This window comes from Aythya marila (genome assembly GCF_965140915.1).
Source record: "Aythya marila genome assembly, chromosome: 5".
In the NCBI taxonomy this organism is placed as follows: Eukaryota; Metazoa; Chordata; class Aves; order Anseriformes; family Anatidae; genus Aythya; species Aythya marila.
The window spans coordinates 6,452,259-6,465,625 of NC_139046.1; the positions used below are offsets into that span (position 1 = coordinate 6,452,259).

The following is a 13,367-nucleotide window of genomic DNA, read 5'->3' on the forward strand; positions in this document are numbered from 1 at the left end:
ATATTGCCATTTTTGACACGATTTCTTTGAAGGCTCAGATTCTGATGGCCCTGCATCTTTTTTTCCCCCTGTTATGATGTTGCTATGTTGTTTTCTTGCCAATTAGATTTTTACTTAAAATACTGCTAGTCAAAGGATTAGCAGTTGTATTTAAAAACAAATACAAAAGCCACTTCTTTGATCTAGTGATGTCATTTGGAAGACCTCTGCAGGCAAATGAGTATAGGACCAACCTCTTCTGGGTTTTACTATGATGGAAACGTCTGAGAATTTCTGTGCATTCTGTATGTTTATTTAATCTTTGTACACAGTCTGGAGCGATTTATTTTACTAATCATTCTTGCTGATGTAGTCAGAGCAGCAATAATCGTATCTCAATCCTATTTATCTTCCTCGGGATTCTTTTAACTGAAAGCTTCAAGTTAAAGCAGACTTGTTAACTATTTTTCTGCACCTGTAGAGTAGTCCTAAGTTTTTCAAAAATTTAGTGAATGTACTAGTGTCAGTCTGTCACCATATGGTACATTTGTTTAAAACAAAGTTTTTTGTTTTTTTTATGTAAATCTGCAATTTTCTGTTTTTTATTTTTTTTTTGATGCTTTCTGAAAAGTATGTCTATTTACTTATTACCTTTTTATGGCACCAGAATTAGTATTTGCTTTGTCTGTTACATTTGAGGAAATATTTTCGTTAGCTTTTAATCACTTGCAACTTACAAACCATTAAGGCTGAATTTTAGCTGTGCATTAGTTGTTTTTTTAATAATCATCTTCCTTTCTGTCTGGCAGTGGAATTGTTCAGAAGGACTTGATTTTTTCCCTTGGACAAACTGAGTGTATGCTGAAACCAGTGGAGTCTCCAGATATGAAAATGACCAAAATATTCAACAAAGATGACCTGGATGATACCAACAACCTTTTTGAAAAACTTAAACAGGAACCAGATGCTTTAACTGTGCTGGCTCCAGCTGCTGGAGACACAATTATCTCTCTAGATTTCAGCAGTAATGGTGGGTGTGTGTTTAAATTGGAGAGCATGCTAATTAGTAAAGCTAGTGTTTTACAGTGAACTTCAGAAAATAAGCTCTGAGTATCACTGCCTAGTGATATTTCAGCCACTATTGAAATTTAATGAGGTCCGTAGACACGCTCAGTATTGTTACTTAGGTTGATGGTCTCTTTTAATTTTTATAGAGTCTGATGAACAACAATGTGATGAAGTTCCTTTGTATAACGATGTAATGCTCCCCTCATCCAGTGAGAAATTGCAGAATATAAATATGGCAATGTCCCCACTACCTGCCTCTGAAACTACAAAGCCACTTCGTAGCAATGCTGATCCTGCACTCAATAGAGAAGTTGTATCAAAGCTGGAGCCAAACACAGAGACACTCGAACTTTCTTTTACCATGCCTCAGGTGCAAGAGCAGCCAACCAGCCCTTCTGATGCAAGTACCAGCCAAAGTTCACCTGAGGTTAGTTACGTAATTTGGATATGCTGTCATTAAAATGTATGTGCTGTGTTGGGGCTTGTAGAGCAAATCTAGTTAAAGATGCAGCCAAGGCATGAATTTAAAAATTATTTCTAGGTTGTGACTTAGTTAAGCTCTGAGGAAATGGATAAATTTTCATAGGCAGAATTATATCTTCATGGAAGCAAGTCTTGCAAATGCATGCAGTAGTACGTGTCACAGAAAGAAGAAAAGCTTGGGATTGGTCTTTCTAGAAAAGGATGAGTCAGAGTTGACTCCTGTAAACAGCAAATTACTTGCCATAATTTACTTGCAAAGGGTACTTCTGTGCTTCCCAAATGGGGTGAATTTAAATGTATACAGATAAATGTAAATGTCTTCCTTTCCCATTTTAGTTTTTGTGCAACCACAGGTTGGAATTAAGTCTTACATTTGTACACTTTTAAGACCACCTGTAAATACAACATAAAACAAGGTAATGACAGAAATTTAAAACTGCATTCAAAATGTTTTCACAGCCCAGTAGTCCCAATGACTATTGCTTTGATGTGGATAATGATATGGCTAATGAGTTCAAACTGGAATTAGTGGAGAAACTCTTTGCGATAGATACAGAAGCAAAAAATCCATTCTCTACTCAGGTAATGTATATTAACTTGAAATCTGCATCATCTTAACGCTTATTCTCAATGTTCTTCTTGCTTTCTTAGAATGCTTTCAGAGACCTCATTCTTCTTTTATGGAACATGTTACTAAAATAAGCTAAATAATTATTCTAAGGATTTGGTAAAAAGAAGAGCCTTAAAGGAGCCATGAATTCAGAGCTGAGATGTTCTGACCTATGCGTAAGTTTTACGTCTTGTTTTCCAGGAAACTGATTTAGACTTGGAGATGTTGGCTCCTTACATCCCGATGGATGATGACTTCCAGCTACGCTCCTTTGATCAGCTATCTCCACTGGAAAGCAGTTCTTCCAGCTCCCAAAACACAGCCACTATTACCATATTTCAGCAGACTCAGACACCATCAACTACTGCTGATGAAATAAAACCAGTGGCAGAACGTGTGGATGATGTGAAGACGCTAATTGTTCCTTCATCTCCTGTCCACATAATCAATGACACGAGTAGTGCCCCAGCGTCACCTTACGGTGGGAACAGGAGTCGAACTGCATCTCCAATCAGAACAGGAAAAGGAACATTGGATCAGACGGAAAAACCTTGTCCAGGAACACCCAGTTTGCTAACAGTCACTCTGAATAAAAGGTATTTTAAAAGCCAAGCTCACTTTCAAGGAATTTAAGAAATTAGATACAAAGTGCTTTTAAATACTGCAACTGGCATACATTGTATTCAGTGTTCTGCTTCAAAGTAGATACTGATATGTTGAAATCCAGACACTTCATACTATATTTTTGATATGCTGATCTTCCCTAAAGTTAATTTCTCAGCAGCTTTTTTGCAGTAGCTTTTACATCTCATGTAATAGGCAGCTACTGTATGCCAACTGCATTAATAAGTTTATTTTGCTTTTTTATCTGACATGCAACCATTTAAAAAGAATGCAGTAGGCAATTTAGAGGTAGTTATACCCGCACAGTATTTCTGATATTTTTTGTCCACTTCGTTAAGAGGTAAGAGTCATCTATGGTCTCTGTGCTACACGTATTACTTTTAAAATTAGCTATAATTCATAATGACAGACGAAGGTATACGTAGCACATTTTTATGATAGAAAATTCTACAAAATCAGAATGTCAGACCTTTGATACACAGAAGCTTTATCTGTACATAGAAATACTCACTTTCCTCACCCTTCCCTCCCTCCTTCCTGTAGAAAATGAATTGCTGAACTTTTATGCTTTGTTTTTTTTTCCTACAGACTAAATTTTTTTTTGCTAAAACTCATTCTGAGCTTCACAGCAAGATTAAATGCTAACATTTTCTATGCTCATAGACAATAATTGTTGAAATGAGTCAGTTACAAAAGAAAACTAGTATAGTTCATAAATTCAGTTTTGTCATATTGTATATAAGTGTCCACAAAAAAAGAATGGCTTGAGGATAGTAGAAACGTCTTAACAGCCTGAATCAATTTTTCTTAGATCTACTGCAATGGATGAAGAACTAAATCCAAAGATGCTAGCTTTGCATAATGCTCAGAGAAAACGAAAAATGGAACATGATGGTTCACTTTTTCAGGCAGTTGGAATTGTGAGTTTTGTTTTACCATTTTAAAATATTCACTTTTAACCTTGCAATTTCTGAATCGAGGCTTCAGTGCAGACTCCTGAGTTTAGCTGTTGGTATGCAATGGACTCTTGGGATCAGAGATGATTGTTTGGGCATGAAATTCCCTCGCATATGCAGATACTGGTTTTTAGTTCTCTTACTGTCAGTCATTTCAAAAATGCCCTCTGTACCCAAGCACGTTTCTTGATTAGGTAGGAGATGCTCATTTGTGAACATACATGCAAGGAGGCATGCTTCATCTGTAGAATATGCACAAATGTAAGGCAAAATTGTCGTTTATTGTCATTTGTTCCTGGTTTCAAACTCAGTTTTTATATTTGTGAGTTCTGGACAGTGTTCTTACACTTCTTCCTATCATTTCTCCATTGAGACTGAGGTTGCTTTCTTTTCTTAATTTGGTCGGATAACAGCAGTCAGATAACAATACCATCTGATCTATAAGGGAATAGATAGAATTCTTACAATCTGGCAAACTTACATTACTACCACTTCCATTTCATGCGCTGTCTCTCTAGTTTTAGTATGTGATAGCAAGTACCTCATCATAGGCTAAGTAACTCAAAAATAAACTTTTTAGATTTTCTTAGACTTCTGTCACTTAACTTGGGCTATTAAGCTTGTTGCCTTCTGTAAGGGTATTTTGTCTCTGAGATCTTTGACACCTACTGTCATTTCTTAGTATTTTGAAACCTTGGGCTTTGCCACGTACTGCATCTCTCCTCTTGCTTTCATTGCAAATTCCCACTTCTCTCAAGTTTTTAAGTGGTTAGTTCTTAGTTCCTCTACTGCCTTGTAGCCTTTGAGATTCTTTCTTCCTCTGGTGATCCATCTCCTAGATGTCGTCATCCATCACATCTTACAGCGCAGGGTTGTTTTTCCTCTGAATTATGAACTATTCCTGAGTTAGCATTCTGGTTTGGGAATGCAACAAGTCACTGTGTGTTGCCTTACCATTGGCCTCTTCTGTGAGAGCTGAGAAAGCATTCATACATCCATTTTTTTTCTATGAGCCTAGCAGACTTCATTAAAAAGCAAACAACATATTGATGCCATTGTCCTTATTTGTTAAATGCTTTGCAATTTTCATGCATGTTGTTCTGTTGCTGCCAGTAGCTCTTTAAGAATTCACAGCTCTGCTAAAAATTTTATTGCTTTTCATTGCCGCCTTCTCACGCAGTGGTGCTATGGCTGTGATATAGCATTGCTGATAAATATAAAATAGCAGAACACAAGCAGTTTTATATTAACTCCTGTAATGGACATACACTGTTATGTTTAGTGCCTTTTTAATGCTTATAGGTTCAAATTTCATTCTCTGTAAACCCTTTTTTTTTTTCCTGTGTGTGACAAAACTTGTATTTTGAAGGGTTTCTGCACAGTCAGAAGCTGATTTTTTTCCATGTAGCTGGGTCTTACTGACATTACTACAATCAAGTACTTCTGTCATCTGGCTTCTTTCTCCAAAATGGATTTGAGTTTATGAACTAGTCCTTACACATGCATAGTACAAAAATTAGATTAAATCCAGAACTGGGATTGTGCAAAAACTTGCCGTGACTTCCAAGAATGAAAATAAGCAAAGACAGTACCACTTTAGTTTGGTTTTAGAAAGCAGGAGAATTAGACAAAGGCAAAATGTGTTATAATGAGATTATAAATGATGATCCAAATTTCCAAAGGGGAAAAATGTGAGTTATACGTCTTGATACGGAAGGCCGTATTGCATTCATAGTTTAAAAAAAATAAAATAAAAATTTAAACCAGGAACAATGTAGGTGACCTACCTTACTATGAAATGCAGCTTCTGAGTTGTTTAACTTCTATTATACAACTGTCTTTTTGACTTGCATGTGTTTTATAACCTGAAATCATGTCCTTTACTATTTTAAGTGTTCAGGGTAATGGCAGCATTCTGAAATACTTTTTCTTCTTTTGCAAGTCACTACTACTAACAAGACACAGCTTTGCTGATTCAGCCACTGTTGCTAGCAAACTTGTTACTAAAATGGGGCTTCTCCTTCCATCCCATCTTCTGTTTCAGTGGTGGCTTTTTCTTCCTTGCACTAATTATATGGAGCTCTTAAAAAAAAACTTTCTATCTCCCAAACCTGGTATGCTGCTGCCAAAAGACTTATGTCAAGGTGCTGTATCTGCAACAGAAAGGCTTGGGACTGCATTGCCCTCAAAACTTGGATCAGATGGGTTGGTGGCAATAACTGGAGTGCAAGCAGAACTTATACCTTAAATTTAGATAAAATCAACCAACCACGGTTCCTGAATCTCCTGTCCACGCTGTTAATTCCAGTGCAGAAAACCATTAGCGACTTCAGTGAAAACCTGATGCTTACTCACCCAAGAGCAGTGGTAATTAAATGGGTGTGGGTGTGTGTACATGTCCACGCTAACAGCAAGCATGGTAGCTGCTGATAACCAGGATTTTGTAATTGTTTTGTGTAAGGGAGGAGACCTTAAAATCTGATCCTGTTTTCTTTTAAATAAAAATCTGATTCTGTTTTCTTCTAAATAATCTTCAAGGCCAGTGTACTTGGAAACACATTCTCCCTAAATTCTGAATGAAGTCCCCTTTAAATTGTAATAATGCCTGCATTGGTAATTAGTGGCAGAAACTGCTGGTTTGGAAAAGGGATGTGGAAGGCGAGAAGGATGCAGCATTCAATAAAGAAGTTTTGTTTTACTTCTTTCTAGGGGTCTTTATTCCAGCAGACAGGTGACCGTGGAGGAAATGCATCGCTTGCTTGGAAACGTGTAAAGGCATGTAAAACAACTGGTCATAATGGAGTGGAGCAAAAGACAATCATTCTATTATCAACTGGTTAGTATCTTTTTTTAAATATGTAGAGGATGGGAGGGCTGCGTGGAAGAGAACCGAGTGACAAAAACATAACCAACTTGTCTCGTTTGTGAACAGTTTTGGAGGAAAGTGAATAAAGTGCACTTTTTTCCTTCCCCTTCCTCTGTAGACATAGCAAGTAAACTTCTAGGGCAGTCGATGGATGAAAGTGGACTACCCCAACTCACAAGTTATGATTGTGAAGTAAATGCTCCCATACAAGGCAACAGAAACCTGCTACAGGGGGAAGAACTGCTCAGAGCTCTGGATCAAGTTAACTGAGCTTTCACAATACTTGTTCCTTTTTTGGACACTGGTGAATCATCACCTAAAGCAGTCTATTTATATTTTCTATATCTGATTTTAGAAGCCTGGCTACAGTACTGCACTAATTCAGTTAGTTCAGTTTTGATCCCCTTTCTACTTATTTTGACAGTCTTTTTAATACGTTCTTTATGTAACAGTAACTCAAACTATAGTGCATTTTTATAATTCTTTGGTACATACACTCTTAAGTCCATTACATTTAAAACACACTTGCAATAGCAGCTTAGAAATATGCACCTGATTTTAAAAAATATTTATTTTTGGCTGGGGAGTTGGTCACCAAAATTTATCATTAGTAAAATGTCAACACAGGAACAACTGGCAATACTTCCATCCTGCTCTTCATAGGTAGCTGGAAGACTTGTGCTCTCTTACTGTTTATGTTCAAGTGAGTTTTTTTTTATTTTAATAATTTTTATAAGAAACAACAATGCTTTGCAGCAGTGCATTGTAGCCACAATCGCACAATATATTTTCTTAAAAAATACCAGCAGTTCCTCATGCAATATATTCTGCGTTTATAAAAACTAGTTTTTAAGAAGAATCTTTTGTTTGCCTATGAAATCATGTTTAAACCTGGATTACGTCATTATTTTAGTCATGTTGTAATATAAATTGTTCTTAAATGCTGTCTTATGCTTTTGACTTAAATGAGTGTGGTTAGTCAAAGGGAAAGGTTTTTATCTGGGAAGGGCTAGCAGCATTTTATTTGGGTACATTCTCAATTTAGAGAGAGTTTGATGTTCTTAAAGTAGTCACTTTGCCAGCTTAAAAAAAAATAAATCCCTGCCTGTAGTTGTTGAAGTTAATGCTAATATTGTGTATGATCTTAAATCTAAATGTTCAGCTTACCCTGTGTGGTATAGGTGATATTTCAAGCAGATTGTAAAACATCTTGCATTGTTAGCAGAGTTTTATCTAGTACATCATTGAGTTGCTCAATATTTTGATGTTTTGGTTTCACGCACCTTGTTGCTATTAACATCCATATGTTTTCATGTAGATTTCAATAACTTGAATATATTTAGAAGCCTTTTTATTTAGAAATATATAGTTGTCACAGACATCTTATTTTCCTATATGTACTGTACAAAACCTTCATTCACTCATTCTTTTGCTCTTCGTGGTTGGATCTAACACTAACTGTATTGTTTTCTTACATCAATAAACTATATGTGGACCAGGCCCCCTTGGGGAGTGTGTTATCTGAGAAAGATGAGATAATTTATATTTTTGTTAGTGGTTATCGTTCATCCGTGTTCCCTTTTTAACTTAGAGTTCATTGGAAATCACTGCTTCCTTGCTTTGATCGTAACATCTCCGACTTAATTATTTGAGCCTATTCAGTACTAAAGTCTCCTAGACAGTGTTGTACTACTGCCGGCCAAAGACGTAAAATTTTGTAATGTTATCACACCAGTTAGCAAACTTGAAAGTGCAAAGACAGCACGTGCGTTATTTCAGAGCGGAAAGATTCTTCCTCGCAAACAGCTTAAAGGCTTGTCTCTGGAAGCATTATCAAGGTAACACTGGAAAGCAGGAAATGTAAAATTCACAAGAGTGACCGATTAAAGATAACTTGTTTTAAATTGCAAAACTGCACAATGGAAAATGAAGCTGGTACTCCACGATAAAGGTTGTTCTAGTTTCTTGTGCTGTTGACTCAGTAACTTTGACTAGGTGACTTCTTTTGCTGTCATAAAACATGATACTACTGATACAACCTTGTAATGTGTAAATAGGGTCAATATATTCTGTACATTCATACCTACGTAACTATTTTAAGCAGCGTATCTCAGTGTAAGAAATCAAATGTGGAGTGTCACAAAATGTGTTTTTATTTTGGAAACTGGTTTCACTGAACTTGTCTAGAGTATTTTGAAATCGATATAACTGTGCATAAGCTTAACCTGTCTTTTAAAATTACTGTTACAGTTTCACTGAAGCAAAAGCACTTTTCAAACTGACACAGCTGTGCTAATGAAACTACATGGAGACTGCTAGCTACTGACTTAGAGAAAGGTAAAGCACTGGTAGCAGAATGTGGTTGCATACTTAGTTTCAGCAGAAGTTCCATAGAGAAAGGAAAGCACGAAGGTACACTAAGCTAGAGCTCAAGATCTGTGTAGAGAACAATTTGAATATATACGCACCTAATATTTCAGTATTAAAGATTTGTAATAAAGCTTTGGTATGCGAAGCTTACAAAGCTCTTTGGATAAAAGCAGTAGAATACTGCGTGTGTGCTGTGTGAAGCCTTGAAGACAGCACGTTTTCCCCTAGCATTGCTTTCTCTAGTAGCAGAAGTTGTAATAGCCAAGTTAAGCAGCAGCTGGCAGGGGCTACCCATATCCTTAGCTCTGCATAGACTGACAGGAGCTGAGATAGGGAGGAGAGTCTTGTAGACAAGAGAAGTACAAGTGGGTTGTGCTTTTCTTACTTCCCTGTCCTGGGAGGCTATCCTTTTTCATCTCCCACTAGAAATGTTCTGTTGTCCTCTTTGAAGTAGTTCTGTTACTTACTCCTTATCTTGGAGTCCCTCTTTAATGTACGAAAAGAGGGTAGTGAGTTACGAGAGAAAAATCCATATTACAAGGAGAAGGAAAATTTACGTGACCTGCATGATCTGTGGTTATGAGCCAGCAGGAATCATTTCTGTTCTTAATGACAACAGCCAGGGATTTAAATGAGCATCACCTTGTCTAAGAATCTTCCCCACTCACATACGTTTCCTATTATACGTACTACTGAGGCATAGCATTTTGTTTACAGTGCTTGTAAAAGTGAGTGAAATAAATAATCCTTGGAGGAATTGTAGTACCCATAGTGGTTTGCACTTCGGAGGATTAAAAAGAAAAAGCCTCAACCTGAAAACTAGCTTGTAAAGTTACACATAAATGTAACAAGTGTTCCCCTCCTTTGCCTAACTCTCCCATTCACTATTAGAGCATCCCCTGTAGAAGCTCTAGCTTCCAGGATATGGCTAAATTAATTTTATGACTAAGAATGATGTGCTGTAGTTACTGAGAACAATTATTCAGCTCATAGAAATGCTGAAGAAAGCATGGAAGAGTAACAGTAACTGCTCTGGCCTAGTCTCAGCTTTGCTATAAAAACTGCTGCAAGTTTACAGAAGCAGGAAGTAGGCTTTTTAGCTGCTTTAATTTTTTTTTTCCTTAGCATCAGGCTATATAGCCTTAGATTCTACCCCTTCTTTGGAGGAAGAATACACTTCTTTCTAGAGGTTTTCTTAGCAATTTTGAGTAAGTTCCGTGTTGACTTGCTACTTAGAGCACTTGTTCTTCACCAGTAATAACGAAGAAACTGCAGCTGGATGTAGTATTTGCTTTTGCATATGAAACATGCTCAATTATCTTTTCCCCATAAGCTGAGCATAACGAAGCTAGCTTTCAGTAGGTAGTGACTGCAGCAGTAGTCACACTATGTCTTCCTCATGGCATATCAATTATTTTTTGCATATGGATTCCAACTGATGTTTTATCAAGGATGCTGATGGGTTTGTTAAAAGATAAAGGCCTTTTTTTTGGCCAGAATTTATGGTGATGACATTCAGTCCTTTACCTGAAAGTAGTCGCAATTAACCACAGCTGTAGCTCCAAAGAAGCCACTATTACAGCTGAGCTGCTAGACAGCAGATGTTACACTCCATAAGGGTAGCCTGGAGTCCAAAGTGCACACTTAACCACACCTTCCACCCATGTAGTAAGATAGCTTGGACTGTATATTGATCTTGGAAAACAAAATTAAAGCAATTTACTATGTTACTTTGATCAGTTTCCATTCCTGTGTACGCACAAACTCCCTCAGAGTAATTATGAATTACTTTTAAGTCCCAGCCTGAGGCCAGAAAGAACAATTAAAACTTCACATGCTTGCAATGAAATAAAGCTATAGGAATCAAATAGCTGATTATTACAGGTTAAACCAGTGCATATTTAATGGCATTTTTAATTATTTAAATTGTTTTTTAAACAGCTAAACAGATACTAGTGGAACAGCCCACATCACGTATCTGCTGTCAGGCTTTGTCCCTTGTCACAGCGCTGAATGACTCATTTCCTTTGATGACCCTGGGAGCCAGGAGCACCCCAGTGCTGTGCAGCAGGCACTAGAGGCTATGCCTGGGGTCAGTCGTTTATTCCCCATCCCCTTTGATTAGCTGCTACTGAACACCGCACACATCTCACCCAGATGGCACTGCACTCATGCAGATTACTCAAACTGCAACTACCCGGCATGAAAACAAACATTTCACCGGCCAGGAGTACTATGTAGAAAGGCCAGTATTTTCATAGGAACTCATGAGTTGGGTATCCAGCTTTCATTAAAAGTACCATTAGCGATCAGACACTCGACTCCCTGGAAAGCTCCAGTCTGGGGAACTGTGATTTTGATCCAAATTCAAAAAATGCATTGTCGTTTTTCCTTCTGCTTCCCTGTTTACCTTGAGCAAGGCTTGCCAAGTTACCAAAAGGTTAAAGAGTTTGCTACTGGATTTATACAGTATGGTAGATTTTGTGAATAATTGCAGTATTCTCTCATGAAAAAGTGGTATATTTTAATGAGATTCTTTTCTGGAACCAAGTACAACCTATTGCAATTGATATTTCTCTTGAAACATTTTGACATACTTGTGATTGTATTTCTTTTTGATTGTGTAACAGTATAAAATTCAATAAAAGAGAGGGTTTGTTTCTAACTTGTGACGTCTGTGATTTCTGTACATCAGTTATTCCTGTTCTAAAAGATGGAGATGGCAAACACAATAAGAAGAATTAAACACTGTGCAGCACAACTAGACCTCTGTGCACGTTTGGAGGTGTGACCCACCTGCTACTGAAGTCAACAAACTTTGACACTAAGCATACATGTGGTCTGTTGTCCAATGGCATTTATAAATGGTCACAGTGGTTATCCCACCTGAATTACATAGACTAAATCCATGAACAGAAGAGGTTAGGCATACAATTCAACAAGTCGGACACCAGGGATTGCATAGGCTCTCACGGGGGAAGCTACAGAGAAGATGCAGAGCCAGAGGGATGGAAATTTTAAAGGAAACCTCTGGGTAAACAAATCAAGAACACCCTTAGTAACAAAAGAAAAATTAAATTCAAAAGGATTTTTCCAGTTGATTTTTCAGTTGCTCTCACCACATGCAAATAAATTTGACAACATCTTGCGACTCTTACTGTCTCATTAAATGAATGCCATTTCCTATTGCACAAATTCAAAACCTATTGCCCCATTTTTGCTTTGCTGGGAAGAAGCGTGCATGCGTTCTGCTTTCAGAGCTGCTGTCACAGTAGAGTATGATCCCGTTACTTATTAGAAGTGATGGGTTTGCACACATGGAAGCTGGAATGCACTGTTTAATAAAACATATCCATGATTCATTTTCATGAAAATCCATGAAAACATGATTTTCACGTTTTCAATTTGCTTATATGATCTAAATCACATAAGGCATTCAAAAGTGAGTGAGTTCTCTTGTACTGCGTGCAACTGCAGAAACCCGTTATTTCTAGCCATATCTATGCAGGATGAATGGCTTCTTAACTTGCTGCTTATAAGCTAGGAATTAATAGGACAAACAGGACTTCAGCCCTTCATTTAGGAGTTAAATAAGAACATGAGGAGGATACAGTAACCTACAGCCTGCCTTCCAAGGAACAATTAAAATGTACTCAGCACCTGAAGGAGCGCTGAATGAAAACACTGACTAGAGAGTTAAGAAAACGAAGTGGACGATTAATTAACCTAAAAAATTAACACTGTATTTCATTGCAAATGGCACAGAAAAGGAGTTCTGCAAGAATTTGTTGCCTTTTTTCTCCACCGCATTTTCTTTACACCGTTAGCCGAATTTTCTGCAAGACGTATCACGCATTAACACACACGCAACAGCCTTGTCCTCACCATGTCTTACATCCTCTTAGGGAATCAAAGTGTCACGATTTGCAGCCCCACCTGCCTTAGAATAAAGAAAAACAACCCACCTAGCGCTTCTTGATACAGCATCTCTGAGAAATCGCAACGCTCGCTGCACTTTTAATTTCAATCCTCTGAAAACACACTCGAGCTTTACACACCGTCACTGCAATGCCAAGCTCTGTTCCCTTTAAACGAAGTTCCTCCTGAAACTGATGAGGAGCCGGGCTTGGCCCCGAAGGAACGAAGTCACCCCATGATGCGTCAATAAGACGAAAAATGTTTTTTTCAGAAGACAAACAACCAAAACCCCACCAGGTGTAGCTCCCCCCCGGCAGCTGCTGAAACGTGCCCAGACCGCATGCAACAGCTCTGCTAAAGCCTCCCTGCCCCTCTTCAATGAAAGCAGCTATCTGCGACGCTTAACAACAGCTTTTTGGAGCCTTTCTGTGAATATAATTCATACAGAAAGATATATTTGTACCTCAAAAGCTGTGAAGGTTATAAGAGCGGT

General features: G+C 37.7%; 1 protein-coding gene across 2 annotated transcripts in view; it reads left to right on the forward strand.

The window, feature by feature from the left end:
* Nucleotides 1-11,621, forward strand: part of HIF1A (hypoxia inducible factor 1 subunit alpha) — a 33,031-nt gene extending 21,410 nt beyond the window's left edge. The window contains exons 9-15 of one of the 2 annotated variants that reach the window (XM_082762157.1): nucleotides 789-1,009; nucleotides 1,194-1,474; nucleotides 1,990-2,112; nucleotides 2,342-2,736; nucleotides 3,576-3,684; nucleotides 6,430-6,556; nucleotides 6,705-11,621. In XM_082762157.1, the coding sequence (XP_082618283.1) occupies nucleotides 789-1,009; nucleotides 1,194-1,474; nucleotides 1,990-2,112; nucleotides 2,342-2,736; nucleotides 3,576-3,684; nucleotides 6,430-6,556; nucleotides 6,705-6,856 (1,408 nt within the window). In that variant the 3' untranslated portion in view covers nucleotides 6,857-11,621. The remainder of the gene's footprint in view (nucleotides 1-788; nucleotides 1,010-1,193; nucleotides 1,475-1,989; nucleotides 2,113-2,341; nucleotides 2,737-3,575; nucleotides 3,685-6,429; nucleotides 6,557-6,704) is intronic. The other variant, XR_014317638.1, reaches the window with a different exon arrangement.
* Nucleotides 11,622-13,367: the final 1,746 nt, after the last annotated feature.